The sequence below is a fragment of the Lissotriton vulgaris genome, chromosome 10 (genome assembly GCF_964263255.1).
Source record: "Lissotriton vulgaris chromosome 10, aLisVul1.2, whole genome shotgun sequence".
In the NCBI taxonomy this organism is placed as follows: domain Eukaryota; kingdom Metazoa; phylum Chordata; class Amphibia; order Caudata; family Salamandridae; genus Lissotriton; species Lissotriton vulgaris.
Genome location: NC_141698.1, coordinates 33,057,446 through 33,077,409, shown reverse-complemented (window position 1 = coordinate 33,077,409; position 19,964 = coordinate 33,057,446). Strand labels below are relative to the sequence as shown.

The following is a 19,964-nucleotide window of genomic DNA, read 5'->3' as shown; positions in this document are numbered from 1 at the left end:
ATACCTCAAAGTTTCTCTACGCCACTATGCGCATATATATATATATATATATATATATATATATTCAATTCAAACAGAAATCCTTTAGATAGAACAGTGGCGATACATGGAGTCGTATGTGCATGATGGTTAACACATTTCAGTTTTTGAGTATGTGACAAGGATAATTGATGCATTTTTGGGAGCATAAGCATTAGGACAAACATGCTAATGAAATACATATCTAATGAGAAACAAAAATACCAAAATGAACATAACTAAACAATGTTTGCGAGCTATGAATGATTAAAGCCATCCTTTGTGCGGCAGTCGCAAGAGACGGTGCTTTAGCCCTTTTTCAACCCTGATGATTGGATGAAGCGACTACTTGTGGATGGCGTTTTATGGCCTCATTTACAGTTTAAAAGAACTGAAAATGCTCCACTTTCTGAAGAAAACATTGAATAAGAGGTAGAATCCACCAGCCGAACTTCCGCCTCAACAATATACCTATGGTGGAGGCAAGTCAACAGGAGGATTCTGTTTGATTTTTAGAACTTTATCCAGAAATTGGAAGATTTCTAGCTCCCTCCAAACTCTAAAGGAGGCTCTTAATAGGTAGAAGGAATTGTACCTTTTGGGGAGGAGCCAGGCCTGATTTGCATATGTTTGGTACCACCCTGTAGTGATGCAATGTTCCCAAAAATATGGAGGTCAATATGGTCCAGAAAAATGACCAGGGTCTCAGATGATTTCAAGCAGTTCATCCATCACCTTGATGTTTTTCAAAGTGCTCGAAGTACTAGCAATCAAAGTAATAGCATGGGCTGAAGTACTGAGACTGAGGTAATATTAAGCTGAAAAAATCCATTTGAATACTGGGTGCACCTCCTGTGTTATCCAGGTAACAAAATGGAAAAAAGGGTGTTTGAAATCCGGACTCAACAATCTAGAAGTCAACAGACTATGAAGGAAAAGGAAGTAAACTGACTTGGTAGCACATATATGCTTTATCTGACAGGAGGCCTTCACAAAAGAGCCAGGAAACAGAGACACGTTTCAGCCCTGAGCTGGGAGGGCCTTCTTCAGGAGGAAGAGCCAGCAGTGCAATATCTGCAGTCCAATGTATCTCCCTTGGTCACTGAAGAAGTAGCTTGTTCTTGCAAGTGACTCAAAAACAAACAATGACCAACAGATGCCCACAAGGGTGAAGACCGTATAGTAAGAAGGTTGCTGCGAGCAGTGCACAGAAGCGGCAGTCAATGGACTGCAATGGCGCCTAAACAGGAGATGAAAATCAACTAGAAAATGTGGACCTGCCCCTCCTCTTCAGAAGCATCACTTAATGAAAAAGGACAAAATTGTGACCGCTCTCCATTTGTTGTCTGTCATCCATTTCTCCAACTCCACTTACCTTTTTCAACCCCAACAAATCCTGCTCCCTTTAAATCTGAATTTTCTATCTTTGTCTACTTTTCACCTAAATAGGTTGTATATTTGTAACTGCAGACAATGCAGGAATTGAACAATACTGCAGCCCCTTCTGCCTTTGCATGATACAGATACCCAGTCCCCCAACTTGCTGTTCAGTTTTTTAGCCCAAAAATATCAGTTCCCTGTTTTTCTATTAGCCACCTTGAAGAAGAGCTACAATGCATTGGGAATCTTTCCTTTGTTACTAGAATATATTCACATCCTGATGTGTGATCTTCTACAGACATTTGGTCACCTTGAAGGTATACAATTGGATCTCGACATAACATCCCCATTTGAATTACGCCCCATGTGAACCAAAGAGAAAGTGGTGCATGGATGAGGTGGTTACCAAGAAAAAAACTCAAACCCTTTATTAAAAGTTGTGAAAATCATGCTGTTAGCAATCATCATGCGCTGATTACGAGTCAGCCGGATTTAGGTGCGCGGATACCATCTGGCCAGAATTCATGTCTTCAGACAATATTTCCGCACTCAGGTCTGGCTATTAAGAGACATTCTCCATGGAATGGGGACCCAGTCAGCAGACCCAGTTTTTATGGGTTAATCCTGCACAGGCTTCTCCTTGGATAGGTTGTAGGTCTCTGCATGAGTTTCAGTGTTTATTTTGTGTCTCAGTATGTTGGCTGTGTGGTGGGGAGGCTGTGAATGCATGCCTTTGGTGGGTTGTGTTCAAGTGTGTATGGCTATTAGGCATGGGAGTGATTTATGTGTGGTCCTGCGTATGAATGGGACTACCATCTGTGCTGGCTGCATGATGATGGGTACATGATAAATGTATATGTCATCGAATATCCTAAATATGTGCTTATTTGTTTCTCAGTATTTGTAACTGTATTTTCATGTGTGGTTTGCTGCTGTATCTGTATGTCTGCATTTTTGGTCCGGTTTTTCTGGTGTGTGTAGAACCAGTTTTACTATGGCCTTAGGTATGTTTGACTGCAAGACTTTATCACACTGTACTAATGTAGGGCCAGATGTACAAGGGTCCTTTTGCGGTTGCAAACCGCGCCTTTCTGAAAATCACAGGGTTTTGTGACAGTAAGGAGGCTTTTCTTATGGGGAACAACCTTTACAACGAAGGTTTTACAACGCGGTACTGTTACCACGCAACTTTTACAACGCAAGTCGTTACAATGACTTGCGCTGGGGGGCGCTCCAGGATAGTAAATAGTTTAATTTACTATCCAACTCCTTCCCTACTATCCACGGGGACTGGAGTTGGAATAGTAAATTAAAATATTTACTATCCAGCACCCCCCAACGCAAGTCGTTGTAACGACTTGCGTTATAAAAGTTGCGTAGTAACGGCACGTGTTGAAAAAGTACGCGTTGTAACGCGTACATCCTTTTCTTATATGTACTAAACCCATTTTGTGAGTCAGAAAACTATAATTGGTTGTATGATCCACTCCAAATTCCAAGTAGGAGGAGATGTGAAAGGGGCGTCCCCACTTAATTCGAAGTCACAATTATACATGAATGATTTGCGACTGCAATTTCTGTAGAAAACCATTGGTTAACCCGTTCTGAGCTCCCGTTGGCCACTGGCTGACGGGAGCACACCCTCCCTGGTGCTGCGAACAGCCAACGGCTGTCACAGCCCCGCCCACTCTTTAGAACGCCCGCACCACGGCGGAATTGCCGCCACAGTTAAGGCGTTAAGGGAGATGATGGCTGATTCTCAAAGTGAAGGTCTTTTCTTTAAGGAACACAGGCTGCTTTGAAAAAAATTCCATTTGGGAGATCAAGAACAAGGATAGTGATCTGCTGTTCCTTGCAGGCCTCCATGCCTGTATTTGTAGTCAATCACGTGGGGGGGGTACAAATAGCGCCCTGCCCAAGTAATATCCGTTAGGCCAGTCAATCTACATCCTGCTTGCTTCTGGACATTTTGGGATGGTTCCATTTAATACATAGGTCACATTAAAAAATTAAAGACTGGTTGCAAAAAGTCGGTTCGCAGTTTGCGACCCCTTTTTGAGACTCACCTTTAGAAATATCTGGCCCTCAATCCCTTCTGCTCAATCATCCTATCTAATGATAACTGAGCAGCAAAGAATACACCTGCAAGGTGCAGAGAAACAGTTTTTGGACTTCAAGCCATGGGCGAGTGAATGAGGGGAGGAGATAGAGATGTGTCTCCCTGATTCCCTCTCCTTAATGAAGAGACTTTACTGAACATACCTTTTCTGCTTCACTTTCCTTCTCTCCTCCAGGCTGTCAGGGAACCCACCCTTCTATGATGAGAATGAGGAGGAAAGCAGTGAGAGTCACAACAGGAACATTTTCCGGAAGATTTTGGCGGGGGATTATGAGTTTGACTCTCCGTACTGGGACGAGATCACTCCAGCAGGTGAGTCTACCTGCAAACCTTTCAGATAACCACTTTTAGTGTTTTGCTTTTTTTTTTTACTGGCATTTTGTTTTTTATGAAACTTTAATCCTAGTAGTGCTCTGTGCTCCTTTCCATGGGTATCCATCTCCAAAGACAGAAGGAAAATTATGTTACTATATCCTCACACACATTCATCAATGAAGACCAAAACCAGTTTGCAGAGAAAAGCTTTCTTTTCTGAGTCATGCACTGTGAAGGCGCTACAATATCATTCAGTCCTCAGTGTGGCAAAGTGTCTGACCCACATATCCACTAGGGGAGTGCGGCACTCACGGAGTTTCACTCCGCAGAATTCCGCTGAGTTCCATAAATACTCAATGATATTTCTTGGAGTTTCACAAGTGGGTGGAATCGGCACGTCGCACTGCTTATGCTGATTTTTAGCACCAGAAGCTTGTTCTGTACTGAAAAATCAGCATGAACGGCACCTCGCAGCGTGCCAAAGGGCGCTGCTGCTTTGCTGCCGCTTGCACAGATTTTCTACTCAAGCGGTAATTTTCTCACCACTAATGGTCACGACTGCCTGCATTGAGAAAATCTTGCTAGGGGACGCCAATCCTCACTCGCCGACTTACCATTGGTGCGCCGTGCGCAAGAAATAACTCCACCTTGCGACGGTTGGTGGAGTTGTGCTGGGTCTCCGCATTACAAGCATAAGCGGAGTGGGCAAAACTAAGTGAACTTCGCTGGAGGAGTAGAATTTATCACCCACCCCAATTATCTACCTTGTTTAATTTCATATGGTTGTTTCATGATAGCACATACATTTGCCTGGATGTTTGTCACTTCTAGCAATGTGTTGCATTCCTGCAACCAATGTGACTCACTCACACCCAGGCTGATATGGTGGCATGTGAAGACATACAATGCACCCACAAAAAAAGGCTCCAACATAAAGATTGGCGCAATCTCTTATAGAACTGCCTTTACACAACCAGCTCTACCAAGATCCACTCCCACTTTCAAGACTTTGATCTCCAATATGGGAGGGCTGGAGTAATAATACTACTTTAACCTTGTCCTAAATCCTGTGGGCTGTCTGGGAGCTCTGAAACAACCACCGACGAATGCCTTTCCTGCTCTTTGCATCTTGATGGGGATTAACTGAGAATATTCCAGAAGTATTTGCAGGCAGTGCAGCCTGGTTGAATACTTTTGATTGAAAAACATTTGCATAATAATCCCAATGTAAACGAGAGGGTGAAAACATTAATGTTAGAAGAGATTGCTGTTAAAAATTGGACTTTGGTTTTGAATGCCAATTCTCACAATAACCTACTTGGCAATTTGCTTTGTTTGTCTTCACTCTTCTGAAGTGAAGCAAGGTCAAAACCAGTTGTCACACTACCGCTTTCCTTATCAGTGATTATAAAATAAAAGCATAAGAAAGTGACTAAAATTGCATTTTCTATTGTATAAAAGATGTTGGGGCATATTTACAAGCCCCTATCACCACAGGAACGTCACTTTTACTTATTGTAAATACGGTGCATCTCTGCGTTTCTAAAGAGATAAGCGCAGTGTTAGCAATTTTGGAGCCAACCCGTGTTCCGCCACTTTCTTATACACATGCCCCGTTATTTTTTGTGGCTCTTTGTCCTGTTTTTGCTACAGAAATTTCAACACTTCCCCAATCGGTACTGCTATGATCTTTATTTCTGCACTGGAACCGTGCCATCAACAGACTCACTGTACTCTAACCTAGCTAATTTGCTGGACTATGGGTCCGATTCACAGAACTAACTTAAGGCAAAATCCTAAACTTACTACCATTTTGGTATTCACAGAAGGCAGTTACTCATTTTGGTATTCACAGAAGACACTTGCACCCACATGCATTAAGCGATTTCGGAGTCGCAAACAGTGCGAATTGCAAAATTCGGCCGTTTGCGATTCCAAAATCACTTTTTGGGATGCATTAAACAATTGTGTAGAAATCGCAATTTTTTGTGATTTCTAAAAATGCGATTGCATTTAAGGAATCGCATTTTTGCGATTCCTTAAATGCAATGCATGAATGTTTTAAAAAATGTGAATTCAGAAATGGAGGGAGCAAATTAACACGAGGGTGAACCTCGTGTTAATTTGCGAAATCTTACAAAAATGCACAAAAATGCATTTTTGAAAGTGTCATGTTACACACACACATGCCCTTTGGACATGTGTGTGTGAAACTTGCACTTACAAAAAAATTTCAAGGGTGCAGGGGGGGGGGTCCTTCGGACCCCCTCAGCACCCTTGAAATGCATTAACAAAGTGCGATTCGCAAAATGTAAATCGCAAAATGTTAATGCCTTCCCATTGATTCCTATGGGCCTTTTGGCCCATGAGAATCAATGGGAAGGTTTTCCTTAATTGCGATTCGCAAAATGTGAATCGCAATTAAGGAAAATTAAGAAATAGCAAAAATATTTGCGAATTATTCATGCATTGCCGTTCGCTATTTCTAAATTGTGATTCCCTAATTTCGCAATTTAGGAGTCGCAAACGGGTGCAATGATGCATGTGGGTGTTGGGGCCGTATCACAGAACTAACTTAAGACAGATTCCTAAACTTACTACTTATGGTATTCACAGAAGTTAGGATTTTGTCTTAAGTCTGTCTTAATTTATTTATTGATTTATTATAGAGTTTTGTATAGCGCGAACAAGACCCGTAGGTATCAGAGCGCTTTACATTAAGAGGTCAAATTCAAAGAGTAACATATATGATAAAAACATTTTAAAACACCTAAATGAGGTAGAAGATTATATGGCTTTAACGATGAGAGTATTTATATATATTCACATTAGCATGAGGTAGATAATAAGGATACAGCTTGGTCACAAGGTGTATCGCCAGTCCTGAGTCATCGTTCAGCTGATATCTCTATTCACGTTGAGAATTTCCCTTCTACATACTTAGATGTTCCGTATTGAGGCATCTATAGATTCGATTCGTGATCCGCAATCTTCCCTATGTCAGGAATCTACCCATCAGGAGGTTCTTCACTTCCCTCTTAAATGTTGCTGTATTTTGAATTTTTCTAATGTTTGGAGGGAGTGAATTCCAGATTCTGGAGGCTGCTCCAGAGAACGCTCGGTCATAAGTTTTTTTCTTCCGGAAAATGGATGGTCTCAACAGCAGCTCCTTGGCACTCCTTGCTGGTCTGCTTCCTCCTGATAATTCAATTTTCCCGGCTAGGTATTTTGGTGTGTTGTAGTGGATCGCTTTATGGGTGATACAAGCTAATTTTAGCTGAATTCTGGCTTCATAGGGTAGCCAATTTAATGCTTTCAGGTGCGGAGAGATAGGGTCGAATTTCCTCGATCCAGTGATGAGTCTTGCCGCTGCGTTGAGGCATGCTTTTAGTGGTTAGGAGTTCTAACTTTAGGACTCCTAAATGCCTTCTGTGAATACCGAAAGTCTTAAAGTTAGGATTTGTCCCAGTTTAGGAGTCCTAAAGTTAGGAGTCCTAACTTTACTACTCCTAAACTGAGAAAAATCCTAACTTTAAGACTTTTGGTATTCACAGAAGGCATTTAGGAGACCTAAAGTTCTGGGCAGTGCACTGGTGAGCACACGGGATGACGATGTTGAAGATTTGATAGCTGGGTTACAGACGGAGTTGCAGTAAAATTGTATTCAGCTGCTATTCAGAAAAAAACTTTGCTCCTAAAAAAACTTTCAGACAAAGTGTATTTCAATCCAAATTTATTCACAAAAATCGTATTTCTAACAAAATGTTTCCATGAAAAGACATAACTGAGGTTTTTCTCTCCATTTTTGCCTCACAGCAAAGGAACTTGTTGCCCGTCTCATGGAGGTTGACCAGGATCAGCGGATCACAGCCCAGGAAGCCCTGGGCCATCTCTGGTGAGTGCAGACACTCCACGCGCTCTGCCTTGAAAGGACTAAAAGTACAGGAGAAGGGCCCCAGAGCAAGCTTCTTATGCCACAATAACTGGATAGTCAGGGAAAAGTTAGGAAAAAAATTGCAAACTTAGGGATGCATGAAATAACAAGTTTCCTTTAAACAAACGTAAAAATTGTCAGTGCTTTACAAATATTGGAAACTGCAAATGGAGTAAAGTTGAAATAATAAATTGTCCCAAATAAAAACATTATTGCACTAAAATGTTTTTGGAAGAAATAGTCACCAACGGACAACATTTGGCAAAGTTAATACACTTTAAATCTCTAGTGAAGGTCAAAGTTTGCAAATATGATACCTCAAAATCTTACAGGAGATATATAAATATAACTCACCCTTAATAATTAAGTGGAAGTGTCAAGTCAACCAATCAATCAGGGGGTTTATACAGCACGCTACTCACCCGTGAGGGTCTCAAGGTGCTAGGGGGTGGGGGGCAGCAGCTCCCGGTCAGTCAAAGAGCCAGATCTTGAGGTCCTTCCTGAACATGTGCAGGGTGGGGGGGCGTCTCATGTTCACAGGGAGCTCGTTCAAGGTTTTCTCTGCAATGTAGGAGAAAGATTTCCCGCCTTTTCTCTTTCTGCGGATGCGGGGGACCTCTGCCAGGGCAAGGTCGGCGGAGCTGAGGTTCCTCTTGGGTACCTGGAAGGATAGTCTGTCATTGAGGTAATTGGGTACAATGTTGTTGAGGGATTTGTAGGCATGATAGACTAAAAGCTTTACTCGTGAGATTACCAAGGCTAAATGAGGTTTTTATTATATTTTCTATTTCACAATTGTTTTATAAAATTACAGCTTGGCCCCAGTGAGCCCTAATGTGCTGCACAGATTAATTAAATAAGAAAGCTCGAGACATATTCCAAGTAATGTATATATATACATATATATATATATGTGTATCCAGCCCGTCTACACGAGTGCTTAGCTGCACAGAAAGGCACACAGACCAGGAATCAGCACGCCCAGGCGAGGTCAGATATCCAACTGTTTTTTATTGTTCATCGTGTGGGTGAAAAGCTGTCATCAGATGCGTTTCGGGCACGTCCGTGCCCTTGCTCGCTCAATATATATATTATATATAGTTTTTGCTTGAGACCTAAAAAACAAATCTGCCGTGAAAAGAAGAGTGCCGCGTCTTTGCCTTTGTTTTCGAATTACTTGGAGACACGCTCCCGGTTTCCACACGCGGGCACCAACGCAAGCAGTTCCCTCTGCTACGGGAACATTTGGGAAGAATATATATATATATATATACATGTGCACTAACAAACCAAAGGTTACAGACGTTATAGTTAGGTTAACATTTTACAAGCACAAAAACATAGAAATTAAACAGTTATAGTTATAGAGTTATCGCAAGTAACTATAAGTAGTGCCCTAAAGTAACTATACCTTGTGCCCCCGCCATGCACAGCTTTCTCATCATTATTTTTACAGCAAATGATGCAGTGATATTATCAATGATGTCATAGATGTCATGAGTGATGTAATATATGAGGAATTAGCAGCGCATGGCAAAGAAGTGACTTATAGTTACCTTAGGGCACGGGTATATTGTTACTTGAGATAACTCTAACTATAACTGCTGAATTTCTATGGTTTTGTGCGTGTAAAATATAAACTGAACTACAACGTCCCTGTAACCTTTGATTTTTTTTGTGACTTTCTAAGGTTTTTTATTATAATTTCTCCGTAACCTTTTGGTTTTGGCAGTAAATTTCTATGTTTTTTTAACACAAAGTAATATTTAATGACCATGCTTTAATACAACCTCCGTCACGAACAGCCTTTGGCCAGGACTGTCTCCACCTGTTTCGGGATCATTAGGATCCTCAGAAAAAAATTCTAATTTTCTCTCCTTTGATACACGTAAGCAGGCCGTCATTGCCTTGGTAACGTCCAAGTTGGACTATTGTAATGCCCTTTATTTGGGCATTAACAAAGGCCTTGTGCGACGCCTGAAGATGGTGCAGAATGCTGCGGCCAGGTTGGTGCTGAACCTTCCAAAATATCACCCAGTCACGGCCTCCATTAAGCTGCTGCACTGGCTACCTTTGGACCATAGGATCCTTTTTAAGACTTTGTGCCTGACTCATGACGCCAATTATGGTTCAGGCCCCGAGGGGATTAAGGCGATTGTCCATCATTATGTTCCTAGCAGGCTGCTCCAGTCCTTGGACAAAAACTTGCTAACAGTACCGAGGTTTAAGAAGGCCAAATTGGGAGGTAGAGCTTTCTCCACGGCTGCTGCTAAACTGTGGAACTCCCTCCCGGAAGAGCTTTCAAGTCAGGTGTCCCATTCGCTTTTCTGTAAAGCCTTAAAGACCTGGTTTTTCTTATAGACGTCGGTATGAGCATGTCTCTTTTTCTGCACCCTTAGGTTCTGCATATAGCGCCTTGACGCCCTTGGGCTAAGTTTGCGCTCTATAAATCCAATATACGTTCACTCATTCATTCATGCACGGCTGGGGGTTGGCCACAGGGCATGGCCGCTAACCCCTTGCAAGTAGCCAAACCCACGCTGTGCAGGGTGGGATTGGCCACAGGGCCTGGTCGCAGCCAACCCCTGGATGTAGCCATGCACACGCCATGGCGAAGGTTTGGCCACTGGGCCTGGCGCTGCAGCTCCAGCCGGGTCCCCGCCTCTAGTGGAAGCCGGCATTGCTCCTGCTGCCTGTGGATGGCAGCAATTTTTCATCTATTTCCCTACTCGGTTTACAGCGGGCCGGGAAATAGATGAAAAGTCCATTCCCAGCTGGTGAGAGCATTTTTCATCCTCCCACTTGCTGGGAGCAAACTTACTGTTTGATCTCTCTTGGTGGGAGCTTTATACTACTCCTGCCAAGAGACGGCAAACCGAGTTTTCTCTTCCTACACAACTGCACGCAGGGAAACTGCTATATCCTGGGGTAGGCACCCAGGACATAGCAGGAGCCTGGCCCAGGGGTTGGAGTCCTCAGGGTCATTTTTGGCTCCCGGAGGGGAGGCGGTGGGGCTAGCCTCCACCACTTTTTTAAAAAACACGAGGCCTAGAAGGCAAGAGTATTCCTACCCTGCCCTCTTCTTTTTTTCACCTTTTTTCTTGGGACTCGGATGTGTCCCTACTCGATCCCTACTCATTCGTGTATCGGTAGACAAACTGTCCATCTACAAGCCAAAGATCTTGTATGAAGGCCTGTGGGAGACTCTAGTCCTCTTCATCAGACTCTTCAGGGCAGTACATGAGGACGGCCTTGTTTAAAATCCATGCTCTAGAGGAAACAACAAATACAAAGACGTAGCTGGGCTGCGAAAGGCTGGTGTGGCTAGGTTTGGGAGGGGACAAAAGTAGTCATGTGGATACATGTCCAGAATCCTATGTTAATGTGCAAATGAATTATACCTACATGGAACAACCACAATCAAGGTGCTCTCCGCGAAATGCGGATGGCAAGGTATAACTGGCGTGCTCTGCTTTGCTTCTTTTACTTATGGTCACAAACGCGAACTTCCAAGTCTCCCTGTTCGTGTTTGTCATGTATTTTTGACAATGCTCCTCACTTGAAGAGAGTTCTCATTGCTTATTCATGAATGTAGCTTGTGTGATTCTTCACTTGTGGCAGTGTGTATGTGGACACTGCCCAGAAACCCTGATTGCTCTATCAGAGAATTGACTATCATTCGGGTGAGCATTCACCAGCCTGGCTCAGCCCCTGGCTGGAGCTTCCATGGCCACCGCACTTTAACTGGTATTAAGCCTAATCCCAGGGTTTCTCGTGTTTCATTCTTCCAGGATTTCTGGCAATGCAGCATCGGAGAAGAATCTGAAGGAAGGCGTGTGTGCCCAGATTGAGAAAAACTTTGCCAAAGCCAAGTGGAGGGTAAGTAACACAGAGCCTGTAACTTAATGGAGTTTACAGGGTCTGTATCTTATTTCAACCCCTCTCTGATTGGAGCAACTGAGCTTGAACTCGTTTACAGGCAGAAAGTTTTAGCCTTTGGTGGGGCTGAAGACAGGTCCGTAGATTAGAGGACATTCGTTTTTCTGTCCACTTTGCAAGGAGCCAGTCCAAGTAGGTCAGATTGCAACATGGCAGGCGTTTATGAAGTCACTCAGAGAATTTGAGGTCAAAAGTGGCTGATCAATGCCTGGAAAAAACTGCCTGTAATCTTAAAATATTCAATGCATTTAGGAAGGCCTTCTTTCTATGGTGTCATTTGGGTGTTGAGAAGAAAAAATGTCATTTAAAAAAAAAACAGAAGTAGTGGAAGAACTAAAAGCACATAAAATATGAGGAAACATGCTTTTATTCCACCGTGTTTAAGGAGGAAAGGTTGTGAAAGTGGCACTAAAGACTGTGTTGATCACATGATTCTGCTTCCTATTTCCAGAAAGCAATCCGGGTGACGACATTCATGCAACGCCTGCGTGCACCCGACCAAGGCAGCGGACGCCTACCGGTCACACCACGGTCCTCCATGAGTGTGGCACATGAAGTGACGATCGAGGCCGGACCTCCCTCCCCACAACAACAGCTAAGCATGCCTGCCAAGGAAGCCACCGGAGCAGAGAACGGGCAATCACACCAAGGGTTAAGCAGGCCACATGGCACAACAGATGATGATAGCAAACACTAGCCGCTGTGGGCTATAGGTTTGCAGCCATTTCCCTCCCTGGATGGAGGACATTGTAAAGCCGTGTACCTCGCTAGGGGTATGTAAAACCCAGCGGCAAGATCTCTAAAGACATTAGACTCACCTGCAGTCACAGCTAAACTGATTTGTAGAGATTATAGCCTGGAGCCATCTACATCTAAAACTAGGCTAAAGTGAATCTAATGGGGCATCAGTCAGCAGTTATTCCTTCCTCAGTCAGACATAATCTACTCACTGAGGAGTAGAAGGTTTTGGTTTAAACTGTTTGATAGAGGGCCATCAATCTCTCTTTCCTAGACTGGTTGAAGCTATCTTATGGGGCCAACCATCTCAAAATATAATATCTCAGCCTGGGGTAAACTATCCAAGCTTGCAGCAGCCTGGATATACTTTGGGTTTCAATCAATGCAAACTACTTGGGTGGTTTTGGCAATTGTATAGCACCAAAATGCCTTGTTGATAACACCAGGCGCCAAAGTTGTGATAAAACCATCTTTCAGCCTTGGAGCTATCCGTATTGCAATCTGACCAAAGTTGATTCACGCAGACACAACATTCTTGAGATATCAATATTGCAAACAGGGATACATTGATTCATAGATCTGCAGCCTGGAGATAACCATGCCCTGTGCAGGCTAAGCTAACTGATTTGAAAATTGGAAATAGGCCAAATATGTTCAAATTAGATTGAACCTAGATGGTCAAACAAGTGTGTCCATCTCTGAATAAAGCTAAGTGGCCAAAAATGTCATAACTTCAAGTCAATTGGCCATGTAAACATTTCTCTCACAGAATAAACGTTCCGTTGTTGGCAAATTCAGTTGGTCATCCAGACATGTTCATCCTAGACTAAAAGACTTTCCCCAGCTGGTTGTGCTCTTCAGAGATTGTCGTTAGAAGGCCAACAGATACCTGACACATATTGAATTATCTGGCAAACATTTCTTTCCCAACTTAAAGTTAGAAGAATAATCGGACAAGACTATCACAGATTGAAAGTAGGTGCTGAAATAAAAGATAACCTTTCTTGATTAAAGTTATTGGCCAAAAGATTATGATTATCATAGGTTAGATCACTACTTAAGAATACCTTTCATGGATTCAAGTAGATTAGTCCCATAATGTGTTGCATGAATGGAGGCTAGATGGAGAGCCACAATAGTTTTGCCCACTATGGATTGTAGTTTGTTTGCCAATTAATTGTCTACATGAAATCAAGTTATTTGGGCAATCAAACATTGACCTAATGTGAGGAAATTCTTTGGCAAATGGGAAATGTTCTAATAAAATCCCATATGATTGTAGTTCTCTCCTCAAAAAATGGGAATTGCTTGCAGTCAAACTAATGTGAATTATGTGGTACACCGGGATATCCCCATGCAGAAAGCCAGGCTTCGGTGAAGCGATCAACTGAATTTTATAAGAAGCAGGACTTTGTAACTCTTTCCCTGACTGATTTCCATTTTTATCACCACTGTGTGCCAATTCATTACCTTTTTGTATACCTGTTCCCCCCTTGCTCACCTGCAGTAAAGAGCCTCCTAGCACAATAGTCTGTCTCTTTCTCCTCCATCACAACGTTCACTGCTCCAACATGTATGGCCATCCCTCCAACATGTACTTCCTATCAGTAAACAATCATGCCTTCTCTCTGATAAAGCATATGCCTTTTAATGCATGACCCGAATCCTAGTACTTTCATCTTAAGTTTGGTCACAAACTATATATCATCAGGGGGAAAGTGTTACAATCATCTTGGCCTTACTTCTTGACCTGATCATTAAAAAAACTTTTTAGAATTTTGATAGAGCAGGACAGCAATTTCAGAAAGCTTTACACAGCTTATTAAGATCAAGTTTCATAAATTTATACAAAGTCTTATTGTAAAGTGCTCTAGTATTTAATCATTCTCATGCAAATATATATAGCCCTTTAGTCCCCGAACCACGCCTTTGAATGATACCCAGATGATGCCTTCTGCCCTGTGTCACAGCCAAAGTGAAGCTGGACGCACGCTCAGATCTTCTAATCAATCTCCTCTACATAGGTCTCAAGCATAGGAGACAAGGGTTTCATGGTCAACATTGACAGAGTGAGCCATGAAGCAACACTTATCCAATCTTCTGAAATCAACTGCTTGCTGGGGTAGCAGACTGCCGGATGGAGATGATTGGTAGTGAAGTTAATGGTGGACATTTTCATTTTTTGAGTGAGTGTCAAATTACTCAATTGCTGGTGCAAAGGAACTATTCTGTTCTGTTTCAGGAGCTTCCAAAGATATGGGCAGGGAGATTTCCCTAATGTGCTTTTCAGACTTCTGTAATTGACAGAAGAAGGGGTGTTCAGAAGCGTGGCGTTGGTCTGCCTTTGTCCCTGAATAATGATGTAATTTACTTCTTCATTGTAACTTTTCATCAGTGCTAGAGCATTGAGATTTCCATGAGCATAGAACACAGAATTGTATAGCCATTTCTGCAGATCTCTTCTTTGAACTCCAAAACACATTTACATTTACCAATTGAAAGAAATTGACAAAGAAAGCCCTGCGGAATTGCACAATGGTGTCAAAGGCGAGATTTTTTTGTCACACTTCACCCAAGTAAGCCATACGTTCTAAGTACATCATATGGAAATGAGCAGCGGCATGCATGTATCCATCTGTAGTTCATTGGAACGCAAGTCTAAATGTTTACCCATCCTTCTGTATCTTTAACCCCAACAGTATGCTGTTCCCCAAAAGATGTCAAGACTGACTTTTTGGGTTTATTCAAATGCCTCCCATTAATACCTCATGAAGGAATCAAGGATTTTACCCCTTTATTTTCTCCATTGACCCCTACATTGAACTGCAATCCAAGAATGGGCGTTAACCCAGAGGCGTTAACTGACAAATTTGTACAAGGCGTTAATCAACTACTTTGTAACATACGTCAACCAACTAATTTCTATAATAAATCCAGCAAGGGCTGAAGGTCCTGGAAAAGGCTGTGATGTGCCGTAGTCTATGCAGTGGTTCTTTAACTTTTGACTTCTGTGGACCCTGCACTGAATCATTACCAGAATACGGGGACCCACACTGAGATGCCGGGGACCCCCAACCTAAGCGATTTAAAAAAAAATACACTAACAAATGCTCAAATTGTTAAATATTTTGTCTAAAGAAGTAGAGAAAGCGTCCACATTTTCAACTTGTCTGATTTATTTCAATATGCTTTATTCATTTGAATTGATTAATTTTAACAGTATTCAATTTTGTAAAACAGTTGCGGACGCCTTAAATAAGCCTTGAAGACCCTTTAAGGGTCCTCGGACCACAGGTTAAGAACCACTGCTCTACCGCACTCAGTGATTTGTCTCTGGGATCTCACTATCCATGACATGAACATGGTGACCCAGCCATTCTCAATAGAGTGCTCTTTCCATGGATTAAATCCTAACTCAGCCTTTGATATCAGAGTTAATGGTTCTTCGTGAACCACAAAAAGCAGAATGTATTTATTTATTTACCTTTATATAGCACAGTGATTACCCAAAGATGTTAAGGTGCTTCACATAACAAATAATACTTTATATGAGAGTCATCAATAGGATACACGAGAAAAATGATTTGGCCACAAGGGTAAAAACAAGAACAACAAGTTAGATAAGAAAATTTAAAAAACACAATGATGACAATGAAAACTAGACGCAGAAGCAGTGAGTTGAGAATATTTACAGAAAAAAGGTGGAAGATAGACATGACATGACGCTTCGCATTAGTCCGATAGCTCTGTAGTTCCCAAAAAATATTATAGGCAGGGATCTTAACATATGATCTAAGATTGTGGCGAGGTGAAAGTCATGTGAACTTGATAATACTTGAGCAGCGGAGTATGTGAGGATGGAGTAAGGAAACCAAATGACAGACGGTATGGGAATGAGTAATTAGAGTCATTAGAGAAAGAGAGGAAACATCAGTCAGAGGAGAACCCTAGAGAGAAGGTCAAAGGGTATTGAAGAAGGAGTGAACGTAGAAGGTAGAGTTAAAAGGGAGCAGGTAGACGTAAGCCTGTTCTAAAGAATCATTGAAAGAGAAGAATCTTCAATTCAGCCTTGAATTCAGACAGGGTGGTGGTGGTTCATAAGCGCGGGTGTAGAGATTTCCAAATACTGGTAGCAGTGCCCTTAAGTGATTGTACCATAGTCTGCTCATTCTTAAATGCCAGGGGGTCTAGAATCCGTGTATCGGTACTAAAAAAGCGTCTGAGCCTGCCCGAGATTGTTCAACTTCGATGCCAGGTATTTTGGGGTGGAGGATGAAGGGATGGCTGCTATTGTGCATACCGCTTTAGCTTCCATAGAAAGGTATTGAAGAGTAAACAGCACCTGGTGTAATTTGATGAACAAGTTAAACAATCCAGGATTGAGCTGGTGGAGCCGACCGAGATGATGTGATCAGGAGAACTTCAGTTTTTGAATGACTGAGTTTTAAACGATGAGCGTTCATCCAGTGTTTGACAGGTTTTAAGGTTTGTGCAAGATGTGAGACTTCTTTGGGAGAGGAAATCTTGGGATACATTTGTGTATTTATTTATTTATTTGAAAGTTTTATATAGCGCGAACCAGACCCTTGCGGGTATCAGAGCGCTTTACAGGGTAAGTGTCTTAGTTGCATAGGTACAAAGTCAATAACGTAAGGTTTAATGCTGGTCAATGATATATCATCCCCAAACTGATGACAGATGATCCCAGCATCCTTAAATATGACGCTAACTGTTTCAATACATATACATGTATGGGCCCCCTGAGTTAAAGCAATCAGATCCGGAAAACAGAAGTACATTTGGATTTGCTGTGGGCTGATTGGCAGATAAGAGGCAAAACAGTAAGGGGCAGCTCTATCAATACCCAGGCATTCCTTAAGTGTCATTAGGGTAAAGTAATTTACTACATCAAATCCAGTAGATAATATGAGAAGGACATTGAGACTGGAGTTGAGAGACTCATTGATGCGGACTTCATCATCACATACATAGAGCAAGACGCTTTCCTCGCTGCTCCCTTGTCTGAAATCCAACTGGAACTCCTCGAAGAGATCATTCTGAAGCATGGCTGGTGTGAGTTGCGCTACAACACAGTTCCCAATATTATTATTATTAAATTAAATTTGTAATGCGCACAGATACCCAAAAAGGGTTTCCCGGCGCCTAGCACACAAATTGCTAGAAAACGAGAGGTTCAAAGCATATTTACTGCTAAAAAAGCCAAGTTTTAGGATTTCTTCGAAAGCTCAGATAAGACAATAAGCACATAGATAGTCAAATGCTAGTTAAACAGCATGATCCGGGATGAAAGACCATTGACAAAACTGTGGCGCGGCTCAGGTAGAAGTGCTACTCAGAAAAGACGGAGACAGCATCTACTTGATTAGGAGCATATTGCAGGAAACTAATTGCGGTATCTAAAAAGCCTAGCATAAGAAAGAAGTACGACTAGTAGATTAGTCTCTTTTTTGTGTTAAGCAGATTAGCCCCACAAGAAATCTATTCAATCACTCATCCATTCCACAGTGAAGAAACACATAAAGGCTGCAAAACCAAATAGGTTGCATGGAAGTGATCTGTGCAGTGTCACTGATTAATTCTTTACTCACCACTCTTAACGACCTACTCACCAAGACTATAAGACCAAGCATGCTGCATGAAGGTGATTAATGAACTGCCACCAAAGGAACTCCTCTTTAACACAAAACCATGACTGCATCACAAATAAACGCGATTTGTGGATTTTCATTCATCAATTCTCTACTGAAAACTTGGAGCTGATTCCTAAATGGTCACAAATAGATTCTCAAACAACCGCCACATCAGAGTTGCAAACCACAAATTTCTTTGCGATGGGAGGTTCACGTTGCCACTAATGTGCCCGTAAACTTTGCACCTTGATAAAGTTACAATAGACAGAGAGCTCTGAAGGTAAGAGCTTTAGTTTGTTGAGTACCCATGGACACTGGGAACCTCAACATGACTGCACTGCTCATCGAGCCTTTAATGAGCGATATCAACTTCTTGACAAATATATTTATTTTCAATATGCCCAAAAGAATGCCAAATATTTTAGAAAACTTTTCACATTCTATTTGAGTAGTGGTAGTAGCCTAAAATTAGCTTTTACCCCATTTGTTTTCACAAATGTCACCAAGAGAACATCATTTGAAGAATTTGTTTGTAACATCAAACTGATAAACCTTTCCCATCTTTCCATAATCCAACTAGATTGAAGAGCACAAAATTGGTTCAGATTTTTGCGTTGTGTAATATGATTGTCCCTGTTACTTAGGGAAGGGAGTTTAACACTGCCACGGGCTAAGCCTGGAGACCCATGGCTCGTTACAATATGTGGGTTGTTCATCACTGCCTCTTTCCTTTCGTCTTACTTCCTGGTAACTCAGGACCTCTTGGTCTTCTTTGAGAAGGGCATTATGGGGCGTTGGAATACAAGCAAATGCATGTGCCCAACTGCTGCATGTTTTAGCTAGAATGTGGTTTCCTATTTTCCAGCTGTTTTATTACTGAGATCAATGCAAAGTAAGCCTCCTGAGAGGAGTTCTATTTAAGAAAATAATAAAATATGTATAAAGTCTACCCTATTTTGCTTCCATTTGTCTTTTTCTCTGTTGTGCATCTTTCATTTTCAGCAAAGCAATTTTGAGGCGTAATTTGAAGTCAGTCTTCCAGAGAGCAGTATTTGGGTCAAGGGACAGGGTGAGAGGATTCTGACTAGTGAATGGGATCGCCAGGGGTCGCAGCTAGCAGTGTGTAAACTCTGTACATTTTAAATACACTGTATTTAAAAATTTAGGGTACAAACAATCTGGATAAAGATTAACTAGACCCAATCAATCAGGAGATTAATAGAGAGCACTTCTCACCTGTGAGGGTTTCAAGACTCAAGCAGAATGTTTAAAAATAGCAGGATACAGACCCATGGCTGTAAAGAATCAACAATAAACTCAAATTAATTCCGGGCAAATCCTTCCAAGCAAATAAAGTAAGAAGTAAAATGTTATTTACAAAAATGTCAGAGGTTATGCACATTCAATAACATATGGAAAAATGAAGAACTGGAGTTACTACAACAAGAAGAAAAATATAGTATTGTGGGATTCACAGATCCCTGTGGCATTGCCGTATTATGTAGACTGGATAATCCCATTCCTTGCCTCGCAGGACCAAGTCATTAACATGGACTACGGGCTAGTCCCAGGAGAAATTCCAATTCCACTGGTATAACTCACTTAATTTTGGTAAATTTGAGTTACGTTTGTTTTTATGCCATTACTGCACTTTGCAGAATTACGAGGCATTTGTGGTACAAATTTACAGTGCAAAGCTATGCTCTACAAAATCCAAATTCGGGGTTCAAGTTAGATTATTGCATTACAAAAATTCTTTGCATTTTTTGCATCTAAGTCTCCTTGACAGGAAAAACCCTCACCCACCAACCTAGTTAGTGGCATGCTTAATCATCAGGTTCCCACCCAGAAGGTTGAGTGCCTCCCAGGT

General features: G+C 41.8%; 1 protein-coding gene across 2 annotated transcripts in view; it reads left to right on the top strand.

Annotated features, from left to right (window-relative positions):
• The window catches only part of LOC147684428 (caM kinase-like vesicle-associated protein), a 443,989-nt gene extending 424,946 nt beyond the window's left edge, over positions 1 to 19,043 (top strand). For both annotated transcript variants that reach the window (XM_086940359.1, XM_086940360.1), the window contains 4 exons: positions 3,693 to 3,829; positions 7,649 to 7,727; positions 11,558 to 11,645; positions 12,157 to 19,043. In XM_086940359.1, coding sequence (XP_086796485.1) covers positions 3,693 to 3,829; positions 7,649 to 7,727; positions 11,558 to 11,645; positions 12,157 to 12,402 — 550 coding nt within the window. In that variant the 3' untranslated portion in view covers positions 12,403 to 19,043. The remainder of the gene's footprint in view (positions 1 to 3,692; positions 3,830 to 7,648; positions 7,728 to 11,557; positions 11,646 to 12,156) is intronic.
• Positions 19,044 to 19,964: the final 921 nt, after the last annotated feature.